At 42.0% G+C, this 21,338-nt stretch overlaps 1 protein-coding gene across 1 annotated transcript in view; it reads left to right on the top strand.

Annotated features, from left to right (window-relative positions):
• TEX26 (testis expressed 26) overlaps positions 1-21,338 on the top strand; it is a 44,243-nt gene that overhangs the window by 7,796 nt on the left and 15,109 nt on the right. Inside the window, exons 2-4 of the mRNA XM_008056838.2 lie at positions 1,424-1,508; positions 12,763-12,928; positions 14,128-14,284. Coding sequence (XP_008055029.1) covers positions 1,424-1,508; positions 12,763-12,928; positions 14,128-14,284 — 408 coding nt within the window. The remainder of the gene's footprint in view (positions 1-1,423; positions 1,509-12,762; positions 12,929-14,127; positions 14,285-21,338) is intronic.

Raw genomic sequence — 21,338 nt, 5'->3', positions numbered from 1 at the left:
CTCAGCCTTCCAAGTAGCCGGAATTACAGGCGTGCGCTACCACGCCCGGCTGATATTTTGGTTTATTGTAGAGATGAAGTCTCGTTGCCCAGGCGGGTCTCGAACCTACGGGCTCAGGCAATCCACTCACCTCAGCCTCCCAAGGTGTGGGATTACAGGCTGAGCCACCAAGCCCGGCTATACATTTTTTTTTTAATTTTAAAATTGTGGGGTACAATTCAGGGTTAGGTATACAAATATTCATTGTACAGGTACCCTTATTGATGAGGTGTGCCCCCCCCCCGGCAGATATCTACTACTGTTAATCACACTTCCCCCTCAACCCCGGTAGTTTCCCACTACTGTCAATCTTTTTCTTATAGTATTACGGTAGTTGTTTAAGTTCCACTTATGAGTGAGAACATGCGATACTCAGATCTTTGGTTCTGTGAAAGATCACTCAGTATTATAAACTCTAATTCCATCCAGGTTGCTGCAAAATTCATGACTTTGTTCTTTTTAATGGCTGTGTAATATTCCATTGTGTTTATGAACCACATTTTTTAACCCAGTCCTCTTTTGATGGGCAGCATGGTTGGTTCCATGTTCTTGCTATAGTGAACAATGCTGCGATAAACATACGTGTGCAGGTATATTTTTTATAGAGTGATGTGAGTTCTTCCGGGTATATTCCTAGTAGGAGGATTATGGGGTCATATGGAAGGTCGATTTTTAGAACTTTTAGGAATCAAGCCACGCTGTTTTCCACAGAGGCTGGTACAAGTTTACACTCCCACCAGCAGTGTAGAAGTGTTCCCTTTCCTCCACATCTGTTATTTTTGGAGTTATTGATACTGGCCACATTCAGCATCTGTTATTTTTGGAGTTATTGCTGATGGCCACCCTGACTGGAATTAGGTGGTATCTCAGTGTAGTTTTAATTTGCATCTCCTTAATGACTAGTGAGGCTGAACATTTTTTCATGTATCTGTTGGCTGCTCATATGTCTCCTTTTGAGAAGTGTCTATTCATATCTTTTGCCCACTTTGTAATGGGGCTTTTTGTTTTTTTTCTTTTCAGCACATTTGAGTTCCTTGTAGATCCTTGATGTTAGGACTTTGTCAGACATGGAGTTGGCAAATATTTTTTCCCAGTCTGTGGGCGGTCTCCCCCATATTTAAAAGAAAAAATTTTAAAAAATAAAATAAAATAGCATGCATGAATGCTCAGGAAAACCAATAGACCTATTTTTTATTTGGGGAGAACCCAGATAATTAAGTTGAGCTTCCCCTCTTTCTTCTTAAAGACCTCAGGTTGGCCTTTATTCCTTTAGACTCTAAAGTTGAATGGTTATCCCATGTGTTTTCCCTCTTGCAAAATTACTTTAATTGCTAAAGCAAGATTCTGGTTAGCCACATGTAAAGCTTCTTCACTGTACTTTCAGCAGGTGACACCAACTGGGACTCCTATGCTACCACGATGAAGACTGCATACACGCCCAAGACAGGAGCGGCACCTGCTTTGATTCGGTAGATCCTTGTTTGAATGGGTTTGATATACATTTTAATTTGTCCACTTACTTACTAATATTGTGCAGAATCCCAAACAGATAAAGGCATTAGAGAAGGTTCATAAAATGCATTGGGTCGGGCCTATTGAATCAAAAACCCCCAACAGAAAATCCAAGAAAACTGCATACTGGTGCTTTAAAAAGTTATTGCGTATTGTGGTTTATAATAGACTCAGAATACAGGTTAATAGGATTGTGGATTCGTGGACTTGAATCCACGACCTAATATACAAGAGGCAGACAATGACCATTGAGTTGACTGGATGAGTAGATGAATGAATTCAGCCCCTGTCTTCACCCCAACTTCTTCAGACCCTGCGGTGTTGGCTTGCAGCTGTTCCTCCAGATCCAGTGAGCAGAGGGTGATAGGATTTCTCAGCTGTCTTTCTGAGCTCATCAGTAGGTAATGGAGAGTGGGAGGAGGTGTGAAATTCGTAGAAAGCCTTCTATTGCCCGGTTCACTCAGTGAATAGTTTCCAGTAGGAAGTTCTTTTCTTTTTTTCTTTTTTCTTTTTTTAGTCAGAGTCTCGCTCTGCCACCCAGGCTGGAGTGCAGTGGTCCGCTTATGGCCACTGCAGCCTCGCCCTGCTGGGCTCAGGCTGTCCTTCCACCTCAGCCTCCCAAGTAGCTAGACTACACATGCATACCACTACACACGGCTAATTTTTTGATTTATTGTGGAGACGAATTCTCACCACATTGCCCAGGCTGATCTCGAACCTGCAGGCTCAGGCAACCCTCTCGGCTCCTTTCATCTCAAATGGTCAAGTTACTGAGAAGGAGAATGGGGGATGGGGAAGACCAGGCTGGGAAGTCAGGCAGAAACGGGGTCTATCCCCAGCTTCCTGCTCAAACCTATGATCTCTGCTACCTTGGGTGAGTCACGGGCCATCTGGGACCCAGTTTTGTCATTGGTAAAATGGGAATGATAATCCCTGCCTAAGGTGGCCGTTTCAAGGACACCATCAAAGCATTACAACAGTGACTAGCACGAAGGAGTTAGTCATTTTTGTTAGGGTACAGATGGACCGGGTGAGGGTGAAGTGGCACAGGGAGGCGTGCAGCATTGCCGGGGCTGGCAAACCGGAGGTGCTGCGCTGGGAACCCAGAGATTCGAGTAAATTGCAAGGAATTGTGACACACAAAATGGTTAAGAAAAGTTTATTTAAAAGTAAATTAAAGAGAGAAAGAGAAGGAAGAGAAAAGATTCACCTCCCCAAGGTGGGGGAGGGGAACCAAAGCCAGGAAGCATGGCGACAGCCATGGCTCAGAAAGCACATGGTCACACCAGAGTCTAGCAATGCAATGGCCCCTGATTGCTTGTGGCTGAGTCCTTTTAACCCTTCCACTTGATGGGGGAAGATCATCAGGTGATTGGGTGGTGGTCTGCTTCAGGTCATCACAAAGGGGATGGATAGGCTGCTGTTTATCCTGCAGCAGAGTGTCTGAATGCTTGCTAATCGCTACACGGAGGCAAAAAGGCTAAGAATAAGCTAAGTTTCTTCTAGGTTTCTATAGGTACCTTTCAATTTTTCATTAACTTTTCCCCAACAAAATATATAATAGACTTCCAAAAAGTACAAAGCAAAAAGATTCCAAATTCCAGAGTCTGTGGCTCTCCCACTGAATCATATATCTCCCTAAACTGGGAGATCTCTCATCTGACTGTAATGGAAGTATATGACTGCAACTTTTGTGTGAAGAAGAAACTTTTAGGCTGAATGTGGTGACTCATGCCTGTAATCTCAGCACTTTGACAGGAGAAGGTGGGAAGATTGCTTGAGCCCAGGAGTTCAAGACCAGCCTGGGCAACATAGTGAGACCCCTATCTCTATGACAACATTTTTTAAAAAGTTAGCCAGATGTGGTGGTGTGGGACTGTAATTGCTGCTACTTGGGAGGCTGAGGCAGGAGGATTGTTTAAACCTACGAGTTAGAGCCTGCGGTAAGCCGTGATCATGCCACTGCACTCCAGCCTGGGTGACAGAGCAAGACTCTGTCTCTAAAAATTAAAAAAAGGACACATTTGAGATGAAAGCCAAAAAACAAATAGGTGCTTAGGGAGTCTAGGTTTGTATATTTTTCAAGTTCTCACAAGTTTTCAACATAAATTTAAATAATTGTAAAAGATTAAACTTCTAGCTCATCCTAAGTATTGACATTTAAAAATAAAACTTGAAAATATAACCAAAGATACTCCAAATGCCTTAGCAAATTAATACTTACCATGGAATATACCCAGAGGAACTCAGATCATTTTATCAAAAAAGATACCTGCACACGCATGTTTGTTGCAGCTGTATTCATAATAGCAAAAACATGGAACCAACCATGCTGCCCATCGAAGCTGAACAGGATTTAAAAAATGGGGTACATATAACGATGGAATATTATGCAGCCATAAAGAAGGACAAACATACGGACTTCGCAGCAACTTGGATGGATTTAGAGTCAATAATACACAGTGATCTATCACAGAAACCAAGAACAGAGTATCATTTGTTCTCACTCAGAAGTGGACATTGAACAATTATCATAGTACTATAAGAAAGGGATTGGGGTTGAGGGAAACTGCCAGGGGAGGGAGGGGCAGATCAACAAGGGTACCTGCATAATGATCTTTTGTATACCTAACCCTGAATTGTACCCCATGTCTTTAAAATAAAAAAAAACGAATACTTGCCATGGTCCTTTTAATAAATGAACAAGCAAGTTCTCCTTTGATTGATAATTAATTTCCTTTTTCTTCTTGAACTCTCATGCCCACTCCATTTCCTCCATAAAATTTCTCCCTGCTGCAATATATTTTATGTTTGAAAGCAACGTATTGATCACTCTGTTATACTTCTTTGCAACTATTTTAGTATATTAATTTAAATTAATTTTTAAACATGTGATGTGACCTGAACTATTGAGTTATCACCATTCATTTTAGTACACAATTGCTCAGGGCAATAAATGCATTACAGATGTTGATAATTACTAAATACAAAAAGTAAATTTTTGCAACTGCATTCTAATGAGATAAATGAGGCTGTCTTGTTTTCAATTAGTCCGTGTATCCAGTTTTGAGTGTTCTTAGTTTTAGAATGAGACTGCATTCAGCATCATTTTTTCTGCTCTTTTTTCCCCAGTTTATAGAGTCTAGTGTTGAGAATTGTGCTCATATTTATAAATAAGTAGATGTGAATGAAAGGAGTGTTGGTGTGGCAGTGCCATCCAATACTCTGAATTCCTTCTGAGTTATGCGCCAGAAATCGCAAGGTGATTTTTAATGACTGATTAACTGGCACCTTGCTTGGGTAACTCCTTTAATTTTATCAAAAGTGAGTAATGAGATGATTTGTCACCCAGTTATGGAGTAATTTCTCAGTTTCTGAGGAATAGAACAAAAAAGGCAAGCCCTAACAAATGACTGTTAAATCGTACCTGTTACTCTTTTATTTGCAGGCAACCTGTTTAATCTTATCTGCTCAAAAAGGACTTGGAAAATGGAAACATTCATTTCAATAAATGTTTTCTGATACAATTTTTTAATAAAATGCTTTTATCATCACATATTTTAAATCCATTTTTATCAAAATCTTGGTGCTGAACATTTAGCCTATTCAGTTTATATCATCTTTACCTAGTTGGTAAAAACATTCTTGTTGTCAAACCAGCGAATAAAACTCGGTGTATTTCCTCTCAGAATAAAATCTAACTGCACTTTCAGTTCAAATAAATGTTGATATATGTTTTGAGGCATACTATAAAAACTACTGAAAAATAAATTCGAGAATATTATTAAAGGTAGGCAGGAGAAATGTAAAAAGATTCAGTTCTGATATGATTCATTGTGTCCAAATAACAAAAATAAACCAATGAAATGTGTAGCTAAATATATAAGTTATCTGTGGAGTGAGGCACATGAGAAAACAAATGTTCCTTAAATATATTCTCATGTATATAGAATTTTGCTGTTTAGTTTTGGGGGATAACTGACTAACAATCATATATAAAAATCAAGCAATTTTATTAATTTCATAAGACACCAAATCAAATATTTACTAACATTTAATGTAATAAAGTTATATGTAGTGAAAATTCCTTGGTTTGGCAAGTCAGAATATACTTTGACTCGTTATTTTGCAGCATAAAATAAAATGAAAATGGGCTGTATTGGAGCAAACATTTTTAATGTGTTGGACTGGGAATGAGGTTGAAATATTTTATTGAATGATGAAGATAAAATCTGAAAAGAAATCACAAGATTCCATACCAGTTTCATATAACACGTCTTTAAAAATTTGGTGCCTCAGAAAAGATTCCCGTTATATTTAAAGCAATCAGCATCCCCAACCTGTAGTGCTCGACCTACTCAGAGATGCTTTTCCTTCCAGACATGTCCTAGAGATAAACTGATAAAGGCTTATCTTTAAATATGAGTGGGAAAGAGCCATTTAAAAAACAGCTGTGTCTCTGAGGCTTCTTCCTAAAGAGGGATGAATATTTTGTGCATGTTAGGAGACAGTACTCCCAGCCTTGCACTATGACAGGGATCCCCAAGCCCCGGGCCATGGACCAGCCTGTCAGGAGCCAGGCCACACAACACGAGATGAGAGATGAGCAAGTAGTTCAGCAAAGCTTCATCTGTATGTACAGCTGCTCTCCAGCGCTCGCATGACCACCTGAGCTCCTCCTCCTGTCATTAGATTCTCACAGGAGCACGAACGCTATCGTGAACTGTGCGTGCAAGGGATCTAGGTTGCACGCTCCTTATGAGGATCGAATGCCTGATGATCTGAGGTGGAGCTCAGGCGGTGATGCTGGCTCTGGGGAGCGGCTGCAAATATGGATTAACCTTAGCAGTGAAGCTTGACTGCACAGAGACCATGATAAATCAATTGCTTGCAGACTCGTCCCAAAACACTGTCAGTGAGTAGCAAGTGAGTTGATGTACTTCAGCTGTACAGGTGCATCGGTGGCAGACTTCAAGTCAGAATCTGACACATTTTAGTCCGTGCGTGGTCCACCCATTATTTTATTTACCACTTCCATGCACTGTGCACTTGTCTCAGTCACAGTTTTGCTAAGCCCACACGCTTACCCTAGCAAAAATAAGGAAAAAGCAAACGTCCCTGGAGAGCTTCTTTGAAAAGGGGGAAAGACCCAATGATGAGACAGCAGAAGACTCTACGACTGCCAACCAAAACAAAGCTGCATTTAAAAGAAAATACCAAGAGTCCTACTTAAATTACGGGTTCATTGCATTAGGTGATTCACATTCTCCAGACCTGCTTTGTGTAAATGTGGCAACCGGCCACCCCACAAAGCTGTAAAGCCTTCAAAACTGCTTCGCCACGTGATTGAAAGACACGCCTTTGGAGTTTTTCAAAAGAAAAGAAAAGGTAAACATGAAGAATGGAAGCAATTATTGAAGGCCATCACTTCATCAAGTGTGTCTGCCCTGAGAGCATCATTCTTAGTGGCTAACTGCATTGCTAAAGCTAAAAAGTCCTTTACTATGGGTGAGAAGTTGATCCTGCCTGCTGCTAAGGACGTCTGAACTTTTAGTGAGAGGCTGCAGTTCAAAAGGCAGCATGTGTCCCTCTTTTGGATAGCACCAAAGGTAGATGAATTGATGAAATAGCAGAGGATACTGAAGCACCATTGTTAGAGAGGATTAATGAGTCGGTGTGGTATGCAATCCAGGTTGACAAGTCTACCAATGTTGACGACAAGGCAACGGTATTTGTTTTTGTGCCATATACCTTTCAGGAGGGTGTGCGTGAGGCTATGTTATGTGCATTTTTTGTTGCCAGTCAATACCACAGCTGCAGAACTATTCAAGTTTTGGAATGATTACATGTCATGGAAACTGAATCGGTCATTCTGTGTCAGTATATACACGGAAAGAACGGCTGCTGTGACTGGACGACTTTCTGGTTTCACTCTCAGGTCAAAGAGGCCGCTTCTGAATGTGAGTCTACGTGCTGTGTCATCCTCAGAGACGTCCTGGCTAGCCGAAAAATGTCACCCGAACTTAACAGCGTTTTGCAGGATGTGATTAAAATTATCAATCGCATGAAAGTGATTGTGAGTGTCTTTCACTCACGTCTGTTTGCGCAGCTCTGTGGGGGGATGGACACAGAGCACACACGTCTTCTCTTGTACACAGAAGAGAGATGGCTTTCTAAAGGTAGATCACTGGCCAGAGTTTTTGAGTTATGAGGGCTGCGCCAGAGATTTCTTTTAGAAAAACAGTCACCACTGGTAGCACATTCCAGTGACACAGAATGGGTTGCAAAACTTGCTTACTTGTGTGACATATTCAGCCTGCTCAGCGAACTCAATCTGTCACTTCAGGGGAGAATGACAACCGTGTTCCAGTCAGAAGGCAAAGTGACTACATTCAATGCCAAGCTGGAATTGTGGGAGCAACGAGTGAACACTGGGGTTTTTGACATGTCTCAAACATCAGCAGAGATTTTGAAAGAGACGGAGCCAGGGCCTGCCTTCTCCCAGCTGGTGTGTAATCACCTATTTCAATTTTCAGAAGAGTTTGAGTGTTACTTCTCAACCATGAAAGACCCCTGAACCTGGAAGGAATGAATCTGCGACCTATCTGTGAATGAATAAGCCAGGTGAACTGACTTTGTGCTAGAAGAGAATCAGCTGCTTGAGATCACAAATGACGGTGGCCTTAAAAGTATGTTTGAGACAACATCACATCTCCATACATTCTGGATTAAAGTCAAGGTGGAATATCCTAAGATTGCCACAAAAGCACTGAAAAGCCTGCTTCTATTCCCACAATCATATCTTTGTGAAGCAGGGTTTTCCGCAGTGACAGCAACCAAAATGAGATTATAGCGTACAATGGTCATAAGCAACACATTTCGGGTATCACTGTCTCCCATCACCCCAGATGGGACTGTCTAGCTGCAGGAAAACAAGCTCAGGACTCCACTGATTCCGCATTATGGTGAGTTGTATAATTATTTCATTACATATCACAGCATAATAATTATAGGAATAAAGTGCACAATAAATATTATGTGCATGAATCATCCTGAAACACCCCACCCCTGCCAATCCGTGGAAAAATTGTCTTCCATGAAACTGGTCCCTGATGCTAAAAAGCTTAAGGACCATTGCTCTATGACACATCTAAATTCAGAACATGCACACACAAGCCTGGCACCCTGGGTACCTCATGTCCCCCCACGCTCTGTAGAAATGCCCAGGACGCTAAGAGCCACAAACTCCAGGCAAGTGTATGGAATTTGGATGACAACGGGATTTCTCTGAAATTACTTTGACCACGTTTCCCTTCATTGGGCGCCCCTCAAGTGGTTGTGTCAGTGAGTCCAAGCTTGTATCTCTTGCCACATAACAACCAATAAGGCAAGAGAAAAAGGGTTGGGCAAGTGAGGCAACTGTATTTCAGACAGCCAGTCTACCGAAAAGATGGTAGACTAATGTCCTAAAGAACCATCTTGATTTCTAAAGGAATTAGAAATTAACCTGCCACATGATCCAGCAGTCCCCCTTCTGGGAACACACGCAAAGGAACACAAGTCATTCTACAGAAATGACACCCTCACATGCATGTTTATTGCCACACTATTCTCAACAGCAAAAACATGGAACCAACCCTACTGCCATCAAAAGTGGACTGGATAGGCCGGGCACGGTGGCTCACACCTATAATCCCAGCACTTTGGGCGGCCGAGGCTGAGGTGAGAGGATTGCCTGAGCCCACTGGTTCGAGACCAGCCTGGCCAGCTTGGTGAGACCTCATCTCTACAATAAATCAAAAAATTAGCTGGACATGGCAGCACATGCTTGTAGTTCCAGCTGAGCCCAGCAGTTTGAGGGTGTGGTGACCATGAGTATGCGTGCCATTGCACTCCAGCCTGAGCGACAGAGTGAGACTCCAACTAAAAAAAAAGTGGACTGGATAAAGAAAACTTGGTACCCGTACATGATGGAGTATGATGCAGCCATAAAGAAGGACAAAGTCATGGACGTCACAGTAAATGGAATGATATTGGAGACCATCATACTTAGACCATCATACTATCACAGAAGCGAAGAACTGAATACCACTTGTTCTCTCTCATAAGTGGACCCTAGACATTAATCACAATAACACGAGAAAGGGATCGACAGTCACCAGACACTGCCAGGGATGGAGTTACCACATAACAGCACAAAGGATCCTTGGTCCTAAACCAGGGGAAGTGAGGACCAGTTGGAGGCCCAAAATTCACCTGCATGTAGACGACTTATGTACCTGATCCTGACTTGTACCCCACATCTCTACAATAAAGTAAAGTTAAAGTTAAGAATCATCTTAAGTTTGATACAAATTTTAGGCTACTTTTAGTTAGGGGAAGGGGACTCAGGTCAAGACGTAGCAGACGCAGGCATCTGGGTGGCAAATTCTTTGTCCCTGGTCATAATGCTTCTATAAATCTTTAACATAACAATGTTGTTTGTGTATATACCTTCCTTATCTCCTCAGGGGTTAATTTGGGAAAGGAACTGTTATGACTGGAGTGCGAGAAGGTAGATCGCCATTATGCAGAGAATTTAACTGAGACCTTTATTTATGCTGGTGACCAAGAGCAGACTATTGTCCTAAAGGGCTCTCGGCTCTGAGTGAAGCAGGCAGTGGGCTTATAAAGGAAAAACCACAAGGATACCTAGCAACTTAGCAACCATAGCTGCCACAAACTAGCAACTTAGCAACCAAAATGGCAACTTGTGATTGTTAGGGGGTTTTGATTAACTTTATGACCCAGGCACAGCTGGTGACTGGAACAATTAGGGCAGATACATGGAGTCAAGGTGGAAGTACTACTATACAATGGAGTTTACCTTGGGTAGGTCATGAAGTTACCTTGGTTAGGTCACTAACAAAGTATAGGCTTATAATAAGAGAATGTAACAATGGAGTTTTGCAAGTTGTAGCATTTGAGTTTAGTTAACAAACCATACAATTACACGGAACTTGTGGCTAGGAAGTTTCCAAACAGCCAGGAGAAACAGTTTATGGGAAACAGGAATTTGGGTCTGTGAGTACAAGGAACTTATTTTAGTTACACGCAGGCAGGGGGGTTATATCTGGGTAGCAAGCAGCTAAGATGGAGCGTTTTTAGCAAAAATGCAGTTACTTATATTAAGCAAGCTATTACAGGCTATGTGTGTAATACATACATGTTTTATGTTTTACAGACATTTATGTTTTACAGACATTTCAGAACTATTCTCATCCTTACTTTAAACTGTAAACTAAGTTTCTCCCATAGTTTGCTTGGCCTATGTGCAGAGATAAGCAAAAGCAGTTAACCTAAAAAATATCACCGTGGGGGAGGGAATTCTGGAGCAAAATGGAGCTAGTTGTGCAAGGTAGTCATGTGATCCCTATTTTCTTTAGAGGCCTATGCCCCCAGGCAATGCACCCCAGAGAGACCCTGGGCTAAAATGAGGAAGGAAGAATTGGACAAGGGCTGGCAGAAGGACAGAAGCTGCCTACAGAGGCAGACTTGTCGTGGGAGATACTGTTTAGGCAGGGGTTCACTGGGAAACAGATCTGAAAGTGGACTCTTTTAAAGCTACCTGTGCTGTGTCCCCTTGGTGAAATCGCCACTTTGTGTCTGAACAACAGTGTCAATCATGCAGATGTTCCCAGCTTCCCAGATGTCTGCTTCTTATAGACGTAACCTGAATCTACCCAGCCCCCTTTTTGAAAAAAGTCAATATGAGAAGATCTTAAATACATACAAAAGAAGATTAAAAAAATTCCAGCTACAACAATCATCAACAGAGATACTTTTATCTATACCATTTACCCAACCTTCCCACTGGATTACAAGGAAGCAAATTCTAGGCATTGTATCAGTTCAACTCTTAATATCTGTATGTATCTCTAAGACAAAGAGACTTTAAAAATACATGACAATATTATTATCTCACCTTAAAAAAATTCCCTTGTGTCAATAGCCAATCAGCAATCAAATTTCCCCAATTGTCTCATAATTAAAAAAAAAAATTGCTTTGAAATTGAATCCAAACAAAGTCCACACATCACATTTGATTATTATGCTTGTCTCCTCATTTAATTGAAAAAGAGAGGGCTCTAATTTATTTGTTTAAGAAACAGAATTGTTGTTCTTGATTTTTCTGATTTCATTTTCATGATGTCATTTAAAACATTCCTCTTTTTATGTTTTTTCAGTAATACAATTCCCTGACTATTTAAATCTGATTCAGGTTTTGCATTTTGGCAAAAATATTTAATAGACATGGCTGTGTATGTCCATCGGGAATCACATAATGGTGGTCCCTCAATATGCGTGAACACCGCTGGTCATTGTCAGATGCACTATTTGTAACAATTAGGGACTTGCAAACTAGTGATATTCGAATGCTTATATTTCTTCCCTTTATCAAGCAGAATACTTCTACAGAAACTTTTCCTCACCAACTATTTGGTTATACCAAAGTATTGTTTGTACAGGAAAGGGCCCAGCTCTTTAAAAATAAAATAAAATACATCTCAGACTGCTGTTTTAAAATTTTAATTTAAAATTTTAATTTATGTTGTTTTAAAAATTAATTTAATTTATAACAATGCCTCTGTAATTGATTTTTTGTTAAGAGCCATTCTACAATACAGGATATTTTCCTTTTCAAAGGACTCTGGAAATTAAATTATTTCTGGTTTTAAGTCTTAAACCAACCAATGTTTAAAAAAAATGCAATGAGTAAATACACAATGGAATACTACACAGCCATAAAGAAAGACAAAATTATGAACTTCACAGCAACTTGGATGGATTTAGAGTCTGTAGTACTCAGTGATCTATCACAGAAACAAAGAGCAGAGTACCACATGTTTTTACTCATAAGCGGACCCTGAATAATGATCATAATACTATGAAAAAAGGGATTGGCAGTAGAGGGAAACTTCCAGGGGAGGGGTGGGTGGGACCATTTCATCAATAAGGATACCTGATCTCAAACTAGGCGAAGTGGGGACCAAAGTGTGTCCCAAACTTTACCTGTACAATGACCATTTGTATATCTTATCCTGAATTATACCCCACATTTGTAACATAAAAATTTTTTTAAATGTAAAAAAAATTATTTGACATGTGTACTATTGTGAGATTTGGCGTTTAATCTCTTTCTCTAATTTCTATTGGGTTTTTTTTTTGTAGCCCAAAAGGTCTCAGAAGATTAGGATATACATACTCACTTAGTGATCCTATTCCCAATCAGACACTATACAATGATGAGTATGTCTGGAAATCATTTTCTAAAGAAGATTTGATCAAAACTGGGACTTCAGGAGGGATCAAGAGCAACAAATATCACCTCAACCAAGTAAGATAATACCTACATATCTGTTGACTTTAATGCAGTATCAACAATCTGTAAGAATGAGAGCTTGAATATGTCACAAAGACCTTTCATCTTCTATAGTCATGGGATACATGATTCTTCTTAGACTATTTCCTGCTTCTCACATCTATTTCTAAGCCCTTCTCAGGTATCCTCTAGGGATTTCTTATACTCCTTTTTAAAATTAAAGTGAAATTTACTAATATAAAGTTAACCATTGTAATGTGAACACTTCACTGACATTTAGTACCTCCATATTGTTGTACAATCATCATCTCTCTCTTGTTTGAAAACATTTTCATCATTGTAGAAGGAAACCCTATATCCATTCAGCAGTTACTTTCTACTTTCCTGTCTCCAGGCCCTTGGCAATCACCAATCTGCTTTTATCTCTGTGAATTACCTATTCCGGATATTTTATTTTTTATTTTTATTTTTGAGTTGGAGTCTCAGTCCGTTGCCCAGACTGGTGCACAGTCTTACGGCCACCCCAGCGTCGACCTGCTGGGCTCCAGCGATCCTTCTGCCTCAGCCTTCCAAGTAGCTGGAACTACAGGTACACAGTACCACGCCTGGCTATTTTTTTTTTAATTGTAGGGATGAGGTCTCACCAAGTTGCTTGGGCAGGTCTTGAACCTGAGGGCTCAGGCAATCCACTTGCCTCGGCCTCCCAAAGCTGGGATTACAGGCTGAGCCACTGAGCCCGGCCAGGGTTTTCTTTTTAAGACAGGAGAAATAAAAGCGTGCCTAGATACTGCTGGCCATGACCCAGCCTGCTGTCCCTGTCTTTCAGAAGTTTCTGAGGCTTTTGCATGGGAGGCAGGGTCTCTCTCTGGGCCAACCACTGTCTCTGCTCCTTGGAATGTCTGGCCAGACTAGAATTAACGTGGGTTTTCTCCTCTCCTGATTTTGTCTGTAGATTTCTGGTTGTGGAAGCACAGCGTTTTGACATTCTCAATCTCATTTTTTTGCCTTCCATGTGAAAACTCAAGGAAATGCACAAAGTATGCATGTTTTCGCTAGGAAAACCAAGGGCCCCCTTTGACAGCCTTCCTGCACACACGTAATCCCAGTGTAGTAGCTGGGTGCAAGGGGCTGCAAGGAATGTGTGCTCATAAACAATCATATTCTTGATTTCATGAGATGAAACTATATGGATTTTCTTGTGTTTGCCTTGATAGAATGTTTTTCAATGGACACTGCCGCCAGGTCAACCAACGGGGGAACTCGGAAGCTGCCTCTCTTGGAAAATCCCTGCTTCGATGCAAGAAGTGAAGAAGGCACTCTCAAATCAGTTTATCTCCCTCACTAAGAGAGACTTTGTGGACAGAGTGAAAGGTAAACGTGTGTGTTTTTTTTCCGCCCTGGTCGTGTGCTGGGCCCTGGAGATGTAGTGGTCAGCAGCTTGGATGTGGTCTTGTCTCTCGAGGACCTCACAGTGTAGACTCAGCAACAAGCCACTTCGCAAACAAATCCGTCATGCAAAAAAAGGTGCTCCTTGTGAGAAATGCAGTTGCTGTGGGTGACGGGAGGACATCACAGCCTCAAGTGGAGGGGGGAGGTCAGAAAAGGCTTCCCTTGCCGGGCCCAAAGGATGAGGAGGAATTAGTCAAGCAAACACATACATGGGAGAGAGTACCAGGTGGGATCCAAAAAACCCGGAATTCTTTCTGGTGGGTGGGCTTCTCCCACTAGGTAAGTGTTCTAGAAACCCATCGGCGTCAGTGTACCACCTAGTGTTGTTGTGAGAGATTGCATTTGGCTTCAGTGAGTTTGTTTTTTTTGGAGATTCTTTCAACATATTTGCCCATTTCATGATGGGTAATGTATAAGCACACCTGCCCATACTGTGCTGAGTGCTCAGCAGTTTTTGGTCCCAAAATGGCATGACCCCTGTTCCCCACCCTCCCTATTCGCCTGGAGCAACTTTCTTTTTTGTTTCCCGATGAAAAAAGTCCCCAAGGGGAAATGATTTGCCGACATGGAAGAGGTGAAACCAAAAATGGCAGAAGCACTAAAAGGCATCCAAATGGACAGTTCAAACCCTGTGTCTGAGCAGTGAAAAAAGCATCTCGATAGGTGTATTGCATCCAACGGAGAGTGCTTTGAAGGTGACGGAAGGGTAAACCTGTAAGAAGAAATACACAGTCTTTTATAAATAAATTCCAGTTATTTGGGGCTCCCCACTTGTATTGTTGCAGGATTGGGAAGCCCTAGAGGAATATTTGAGGAACTAAAAGAATTTCAGTATGAATTTGGCAATCTAGGGAGAGCTGAGAGGGGAGACCAGCGTTGGCAGAGAGCGTCCTGTTTGGAAGGGTCTTGTGAGATGGATGGCTGAGAGTTTATCCCAGGAGCTATTAAGAGGCTTTTATTCAGGCAGAGACACAGTTCAGGTGTGGGCTCAAGAAACCTTGTACTGGCTGGAGAGTGGACACAGGTGGTCCATCCTGGAGGAAAGAGCCTGATGGCTCCTGGTGGGGGGCTGTCAGAGCAGCCTAGGGAGGAGAAGGTGGTTTGATGCAGGGCAGTGGCAGTGAGGGTGGAGACAGGATCAGCAGGGGGAGGGTGATGGTAGGACTGCAGCTTTTGGGCTCACATTTTTGTGTCACTTGTACCCACCCCAGTGCCTGGTTCATCACGGGTGAGGAAAAGAAACATCAGTTGAGCAAATGAATGCATGACAAGGATGAGTGACTGATAGATGACAAGAATAAGGAGCCAGGGGTCCTGTGTGGGTGCGATGGTGGTACCTTCTATAGATAAGTAAGGAAACCAAGGAGTATGTGGCAAGGGCCATTTTCTTCTCTCCCTGGGTAGAGAGGAAAAATCTGGCATGTCCTTCATGCTTCCTGGGAGAGCACATGTCCCCTTCTGGGATGGGAGTTCTGCTATGCAGATTTTCTTTTGCGAGAAGCTAGATTCTCCCATGATTCACTTGGCTCTGCCCTTAGGGTTCCATAACTGGGAGTGCTTTGGACTGGTTTTCTGTAGGGTGGGTAGAAATGTCACCATAACTTTGTCCCTACCTTGCCCCCATGTCTTAAGGGTCAGAAATGAACTCGATGTATACAGACACCTTTTCCATAAATGACATATTTGCTGACACTGTGATTTTGTTCTTGCATATCAGCAAGACTTTGCTTTGTTGAGAATTCATGAAAATTGATTGTAGATATTTTAAAACTCAGGCACAGAAACCTTTCCCTAAGTTACTGAGGAAACAACCCACTCTGGCCACCGCTCCAAGCTGCATAACAAAATGGCGACTGGCATGCTGGTGTTCTCCTGGCTCTTTGGTGACAAAATAAGGATACCCAGCACCAGCCGAGGGAGGCTGGCTGCTGTGTGGACTCTGGCCCCTTGTCCTCCTGAGACTTTCTGAGTATCAGGAGAGGATGATGATGAATGTCTCAGGGCCTGCATGTCTCTGCTTCCATCCTCTGCCTCACATCCCAAGAGCCCCATCACTTCCTGTGAACGGTGGGTCTGTCTTCTCTCCCCTGGACAAGGTCTCTGCTTCTGCAGCTATCTGGCCTTTGCTCCTGTGTAATCTCTCCATTGTAAAGTATTGATCCCGCCCCACCAGCACACACATCGACTCTAATATGTCCCGTCTAGTCTATTCCAAATGAAAATGGAAACAAGAGCTCTCCTTCTACCCTACGTCTTCTTTGGGGTACCGTTCATTGCTCTGCTGCAGGCTTATAATGTTGTAAGTGAACACATTTAATCTCCACAACAACCTATGAAGCTATTACCTCCAAAGAAAAGGAATCCAAAAAACACGGAGAGAGATTAAGTCCACCTGCCCAGGGTCGCCCAGTCAGTGATAGGTGGGTGGAGTCTAGGATTTGAACCCAGGCAGCCCGACTCCTCTGATCTGAACCACCTCCTTCATCGCTAAAATTGCTTTCAGGGTCAAGTTATACATGCTGTTTCCAATTCCTCGCTTCTCATTTCCTTTTTTAAAAATTAAAATGCACTTTTCATCAACTGATTTATGTATATGCTAAATATTACTTGAAGACTTACAAAGAAATAACAGCAGTTCCTGGACCCACCCTTCTCCACCCCACTACTATTTTCCATTGGCAATCAATTCCAGTCCTTCTAAAGTTTCTTCTTATGTGATTCCCCATATTCTTAAATAGTGTGTTTCTACTACTTCTTTGCTTGTCCATTTTAGACATTATATTACAGACCTCCTGTTATGGTGGCTGAGCATTTGGCTCTCCTGAAACTTTCTGTCTTGCCCTCCACTATCCTTTCAATGTAATTATGTTACAAATTTTGTTTTAGATTCTGCTGCTAGTGTATGTGTTAACATTTGATGCTAGGACATAGTGTGATTACATAACATGACATCGAATGAGTATGTAAACACATACTGCTGAGATAGGTTGTATTTCATGACTGTTTATTTTCCTTTTTTTTTTTTAGTTTTATTACAAATTTTGTGTTAGACTCTTGCTAGTGTATACGTTAACGTTTGATGCTATGACATAGTGTGATTACATAACATGACATAGAATGAGTATGTAAGCATGTACTGCTGAGATAGGTTGTATTTCATGACTGTTTTCTTTCCTTTGGTTTTTTAAAAATTATATTACAAATTTTGTGTTAGACTCTGTTGCTAGTGTATACATTAACATTTGATGCTACAACATAGTGTGATTATATAACATGATATGTAATAAGTATGTAAACATATACTGCTGAGATGGGTTGTATTTCCTGACTGTGTCCTTTCCTTTGTTATTATTATTTTTTTTTACCAGAGTTAATAATTGACTTTTTATCCATGTGCTTAGTCTTCTTTGTATCTGTCCCTCATTTTCTCCATACTTTGTCATACGTTTATCAAATTTTTTCCTAAACACGGTTCCAGAAGAGAACAGAGAAAAAAGAGAGAAGAATATTAAAGGTCTAGTAAATGAAAAAATTCCCAGAACTGAAGGATATGAGTCTCTAGATTGAAAGGACCCCTGCATGCCTGACATAACAAATGGTAAAAATAACTCTTACTAATGCTTGTAAGTGTGTAATTTCAGAATGTCAGGAACAAGGAGAAGGTCTTAAGAGTTTCCAGGGGGATAAAAGTACAAAAAGATCAAGAATTAAAATGGCATCTGTCTTCATAGAAATCCTGGGTGCCAGAAGACATTGGAAGAATGTATTCAGAAGAAAAATTATTTTAAACCTAGAAGTCTATATCCAGCCAAATTATCAAGCAAGTAATGAAGAAAAAAACATATTTCCAGATTGGAAAGAATACACTCAAAAAAGTTCCTTCACCAAGCAAGGTGGTTGATACCTGTAAACTCAGCACAGTGGGAGGCTGAGGCAGGAGGATTGCTTGAGGCCAAGAATTCAGGACCAACCTACGCAACATAGTGAGATGCTGTCTCTATAAAAAATTCAAAAATCAGCTGGGTATGGTGGTGTGTGCCTGTAATCCTTGCTACTTGGGAGGCTGAGGCAGAAGGGTCACTAGAACCCAGGAGTTGGAGGATGAGTGAGCTATCACTGTGCCACTGCACTTCAGCCTGGGCAACAGTGAGATCATATCTCAAAAAAAAAAAGTTATATACCCTTTCTTAGGAAGCTACTGGATAGTTGACTGAACCTTGAATTAATCTTCTTACCTTTTCTCTCCCAGTATTTTTCTCTTTGAATTTATGTTATACTTGTTCGAAAAATTCTCTGCTTTTTAGTCCTTTTCTATTAAATTTTCATTGCAGCTCTCATATTTTTATTTCCAAAACTCTCTTTCTTGCTTTCTCCAATTATTTTTTAAAAGCAGCATTCTGTTCTTGTTTTATAGATGCAATCATTCTCTTAAAATGTTCAGATATTTATGATACACTTAATTTTTAGTGTTTTCATCTGTTCCTTTCACTGTCTCTATTTTTCTATGAGTGTCTTAAAGATTTAATGAAAATTTTGTTGTCTTCATATTTACAAGGGAACAGAAGCAGATTTATTACAAAAGTAATAAAACTTAAATATCACTTCTGGGTACTCTTCTTTTTCTTAAAGTGGATGTACACAAAATATTAAACTTCAGGGCCCATGTAACCTACAGAGGAAGTGCTCAAATATTTTGGAAACTCTGTCCAGAGAGGGGACTTGTTAGTTGGAACTGGACTTGGGTGATGAGAGGATGAGTTATCTATGGAAGGAAATCCCCAGATGCCAATATTTGTAGATCGGTCTCTGCAGAGAGGTAACACTTAGCCCTGGCATTCTGAGAACAGGACTGGGGAAGGAAGGGGTTGGGGTTCACCTGGCTCGTATGCAGGCTTTCACCAGCCTCTTTTTTTCCAGTCCATCATGTCACTCCTCTCATCTACTGTGATTGTGTCCTCAAGTCTGGAGCTTTTGGTTCAGTTTGGGAAGGGACAGTCATACGACTGCGTGGGGTTGAGAAGTTGATCTGGGAAACCACTCTGCATCCAAGCTGTCAGCCAAGCCTCTGTGTTCAGCCATGAGCCTGGCTCTCTGCCTTTGTACGCACCGGTGATCTCCGAGTTTGAGCCTGCCAGAGTTCTTCAGCGTGCTTGTCTCACTTCTTTGTTGTTCTCTTCTGTAGTCATCTCGGTGTCAGCTTCCTTCACTTTACTGGACCTCCATTCGGTTTCCATCTTCTAAAAGTGGGCCAACATTTCTAGTGTACGGTCCTTCTGATGGAGTTTGGGGATGGAAGATTCCTGAATGCACGGCTTTCTGTCTGATGGGTTTCATGGGAAGCACTGCTAAGCTTTTGACTTCTCAACCCCTTCCAAACCTGTTTTGCCCACATCTAGTCATCAAAACTGCTCCTGTCAAGCCCCACCCCCCCGCGACCTTCAGTGGAGATGTTTCCACTCCCATCATAGCCAACCTTGGAGAAGCATTCAGTACTATTGGCTGCCCATGCCTTCCTGGACCACTCTTGTTAGCACTTCTGGATTTCCACACGCTCCTAGCTTCCCCCATCTCTTTGGCTCTTGCTTTCTGGCCATCTTTCTATTTGGCTTCTAACTCTGAGACTTTCTGATTCCTTTAAAGGACAACTAGCCTAAGGACTTCTATAGGTGTATCTTTCCCCAAGCCTCCCCTGAGGCCCTTGGCTCCATAGGTTTGGGTGCTGAGTAAAGACCCTCGAGTGCTCCAACTCATCACCTTCTGCTTCCCCGGCAGATGAGCTTCCTGAATTGTTTATCGGTTTCTCCAGTTCTGTCGCCACAAGGTAGATAGATGATCTGTTCCAGCTTTGCTGCCTCTAATCCGCTGTCCATACCACAGATGGAGTGAGTTTCCAGATATGCAAATTGAAGTCACTTTATGGCTTAGAACCCATCAGCAACTCCCCATTGTCTTCGGGATAAAAGCTGGGACATCTAAGTTGGATCATATTATTCTATGGCTTCCTTTCACTGGCTCTCTATTGTACTTGGAATAACATTCACATCCCAGTTCCTTCTCTTGGCTTCTATGGTCCCATTAGACTGGCCCCACTTACCCCTTCACCAACGCCACCTTGCCCATTCCCTAGGCCCCAGACACATGGGCCTCTTGTTTTCGGTCCTGAAAGATGCCACCTTCCTTCCCACCTTGGACCAGTCAGCAGACTGTCCTCTTTACCAAAAACACTCTTCCCCCATGGTCTCTGATTTCACTTTGTCATTCTGTAGACGTCACCTCCTCTTAGATGCTACCTCCGCTGTGCGACCTTTCCTTATTAAGTTGCCTGAGGAGGTGTGTCTCCTCCTGGCACTCCGAGGTCATCTGTTACTGATTCTTCTTTTTGTTCTACTCTTTCCCTGACTGTTTGGCAACCTCCCCAGAGGCCTTGATCTACTCAGGGCCTAGTGCAGCACCTGGTATAGAGAAAGAGCTCTGTAAGTGTTTGCCGAAGGACAGAGGGGGCATTTGGGACTTATACTTTTTGAAGCATATACTTATACTTTTTGAGCATGAGATCAAAAGTCTTATGTGTTAGGATCCGGACAGGGTGAGGGTGGATGGTTAGAGGTGGGAGGGGAGCGCAGCACAGGTAACCCAGAGATCTGAGTAAAGGCAAAGAATTGCAACACACAGAGGTGGAAAAAGATTTATTTATTTATTTATTTTTATTTTTATTTTTGAGTTGGAGTCTCACTCTGTCGCCCAGACTGGAGTGCAGTGGCCGTTCCCAGCCACTGCAGCCTCAACCTGCTGGGGTCCGGCGATCCTTCCGCCTCAGCCTTCCAAGTAGCTGGAACGACAGGTGCGCGCTACCATGCCCGGCTGATTTTTTGATTTATTGTAGAGATGAGGTCTCGCCAAGTTGCCCAGGCGGGTCTCGAACCCGCGGGCTCAGGCAATCTACTCACCTCAGCCTCCCAAAGGCGTGGGATTACAG

This window comes from Carlito syrichta, unplaced genomic scaffold (assembly GCF_000164805.1).
Source record: "Carlito syrichta isolate Samal-C Ts95f unplaced genomic scaffold, Tarsius_syrichta-2.0.1 Scaffold302553, whole genome shotgun sequence".
NCBI classification, from domain to species: domain Eukaryota; kingdom Metazoa; phylum Chordata; class Mammalia; order Primates; family Tarsiidae; genus Carlito; species Carlito syrichta.
This window is presented reverse-complemented; position numbering and strand designations above follow the sequence as displayed.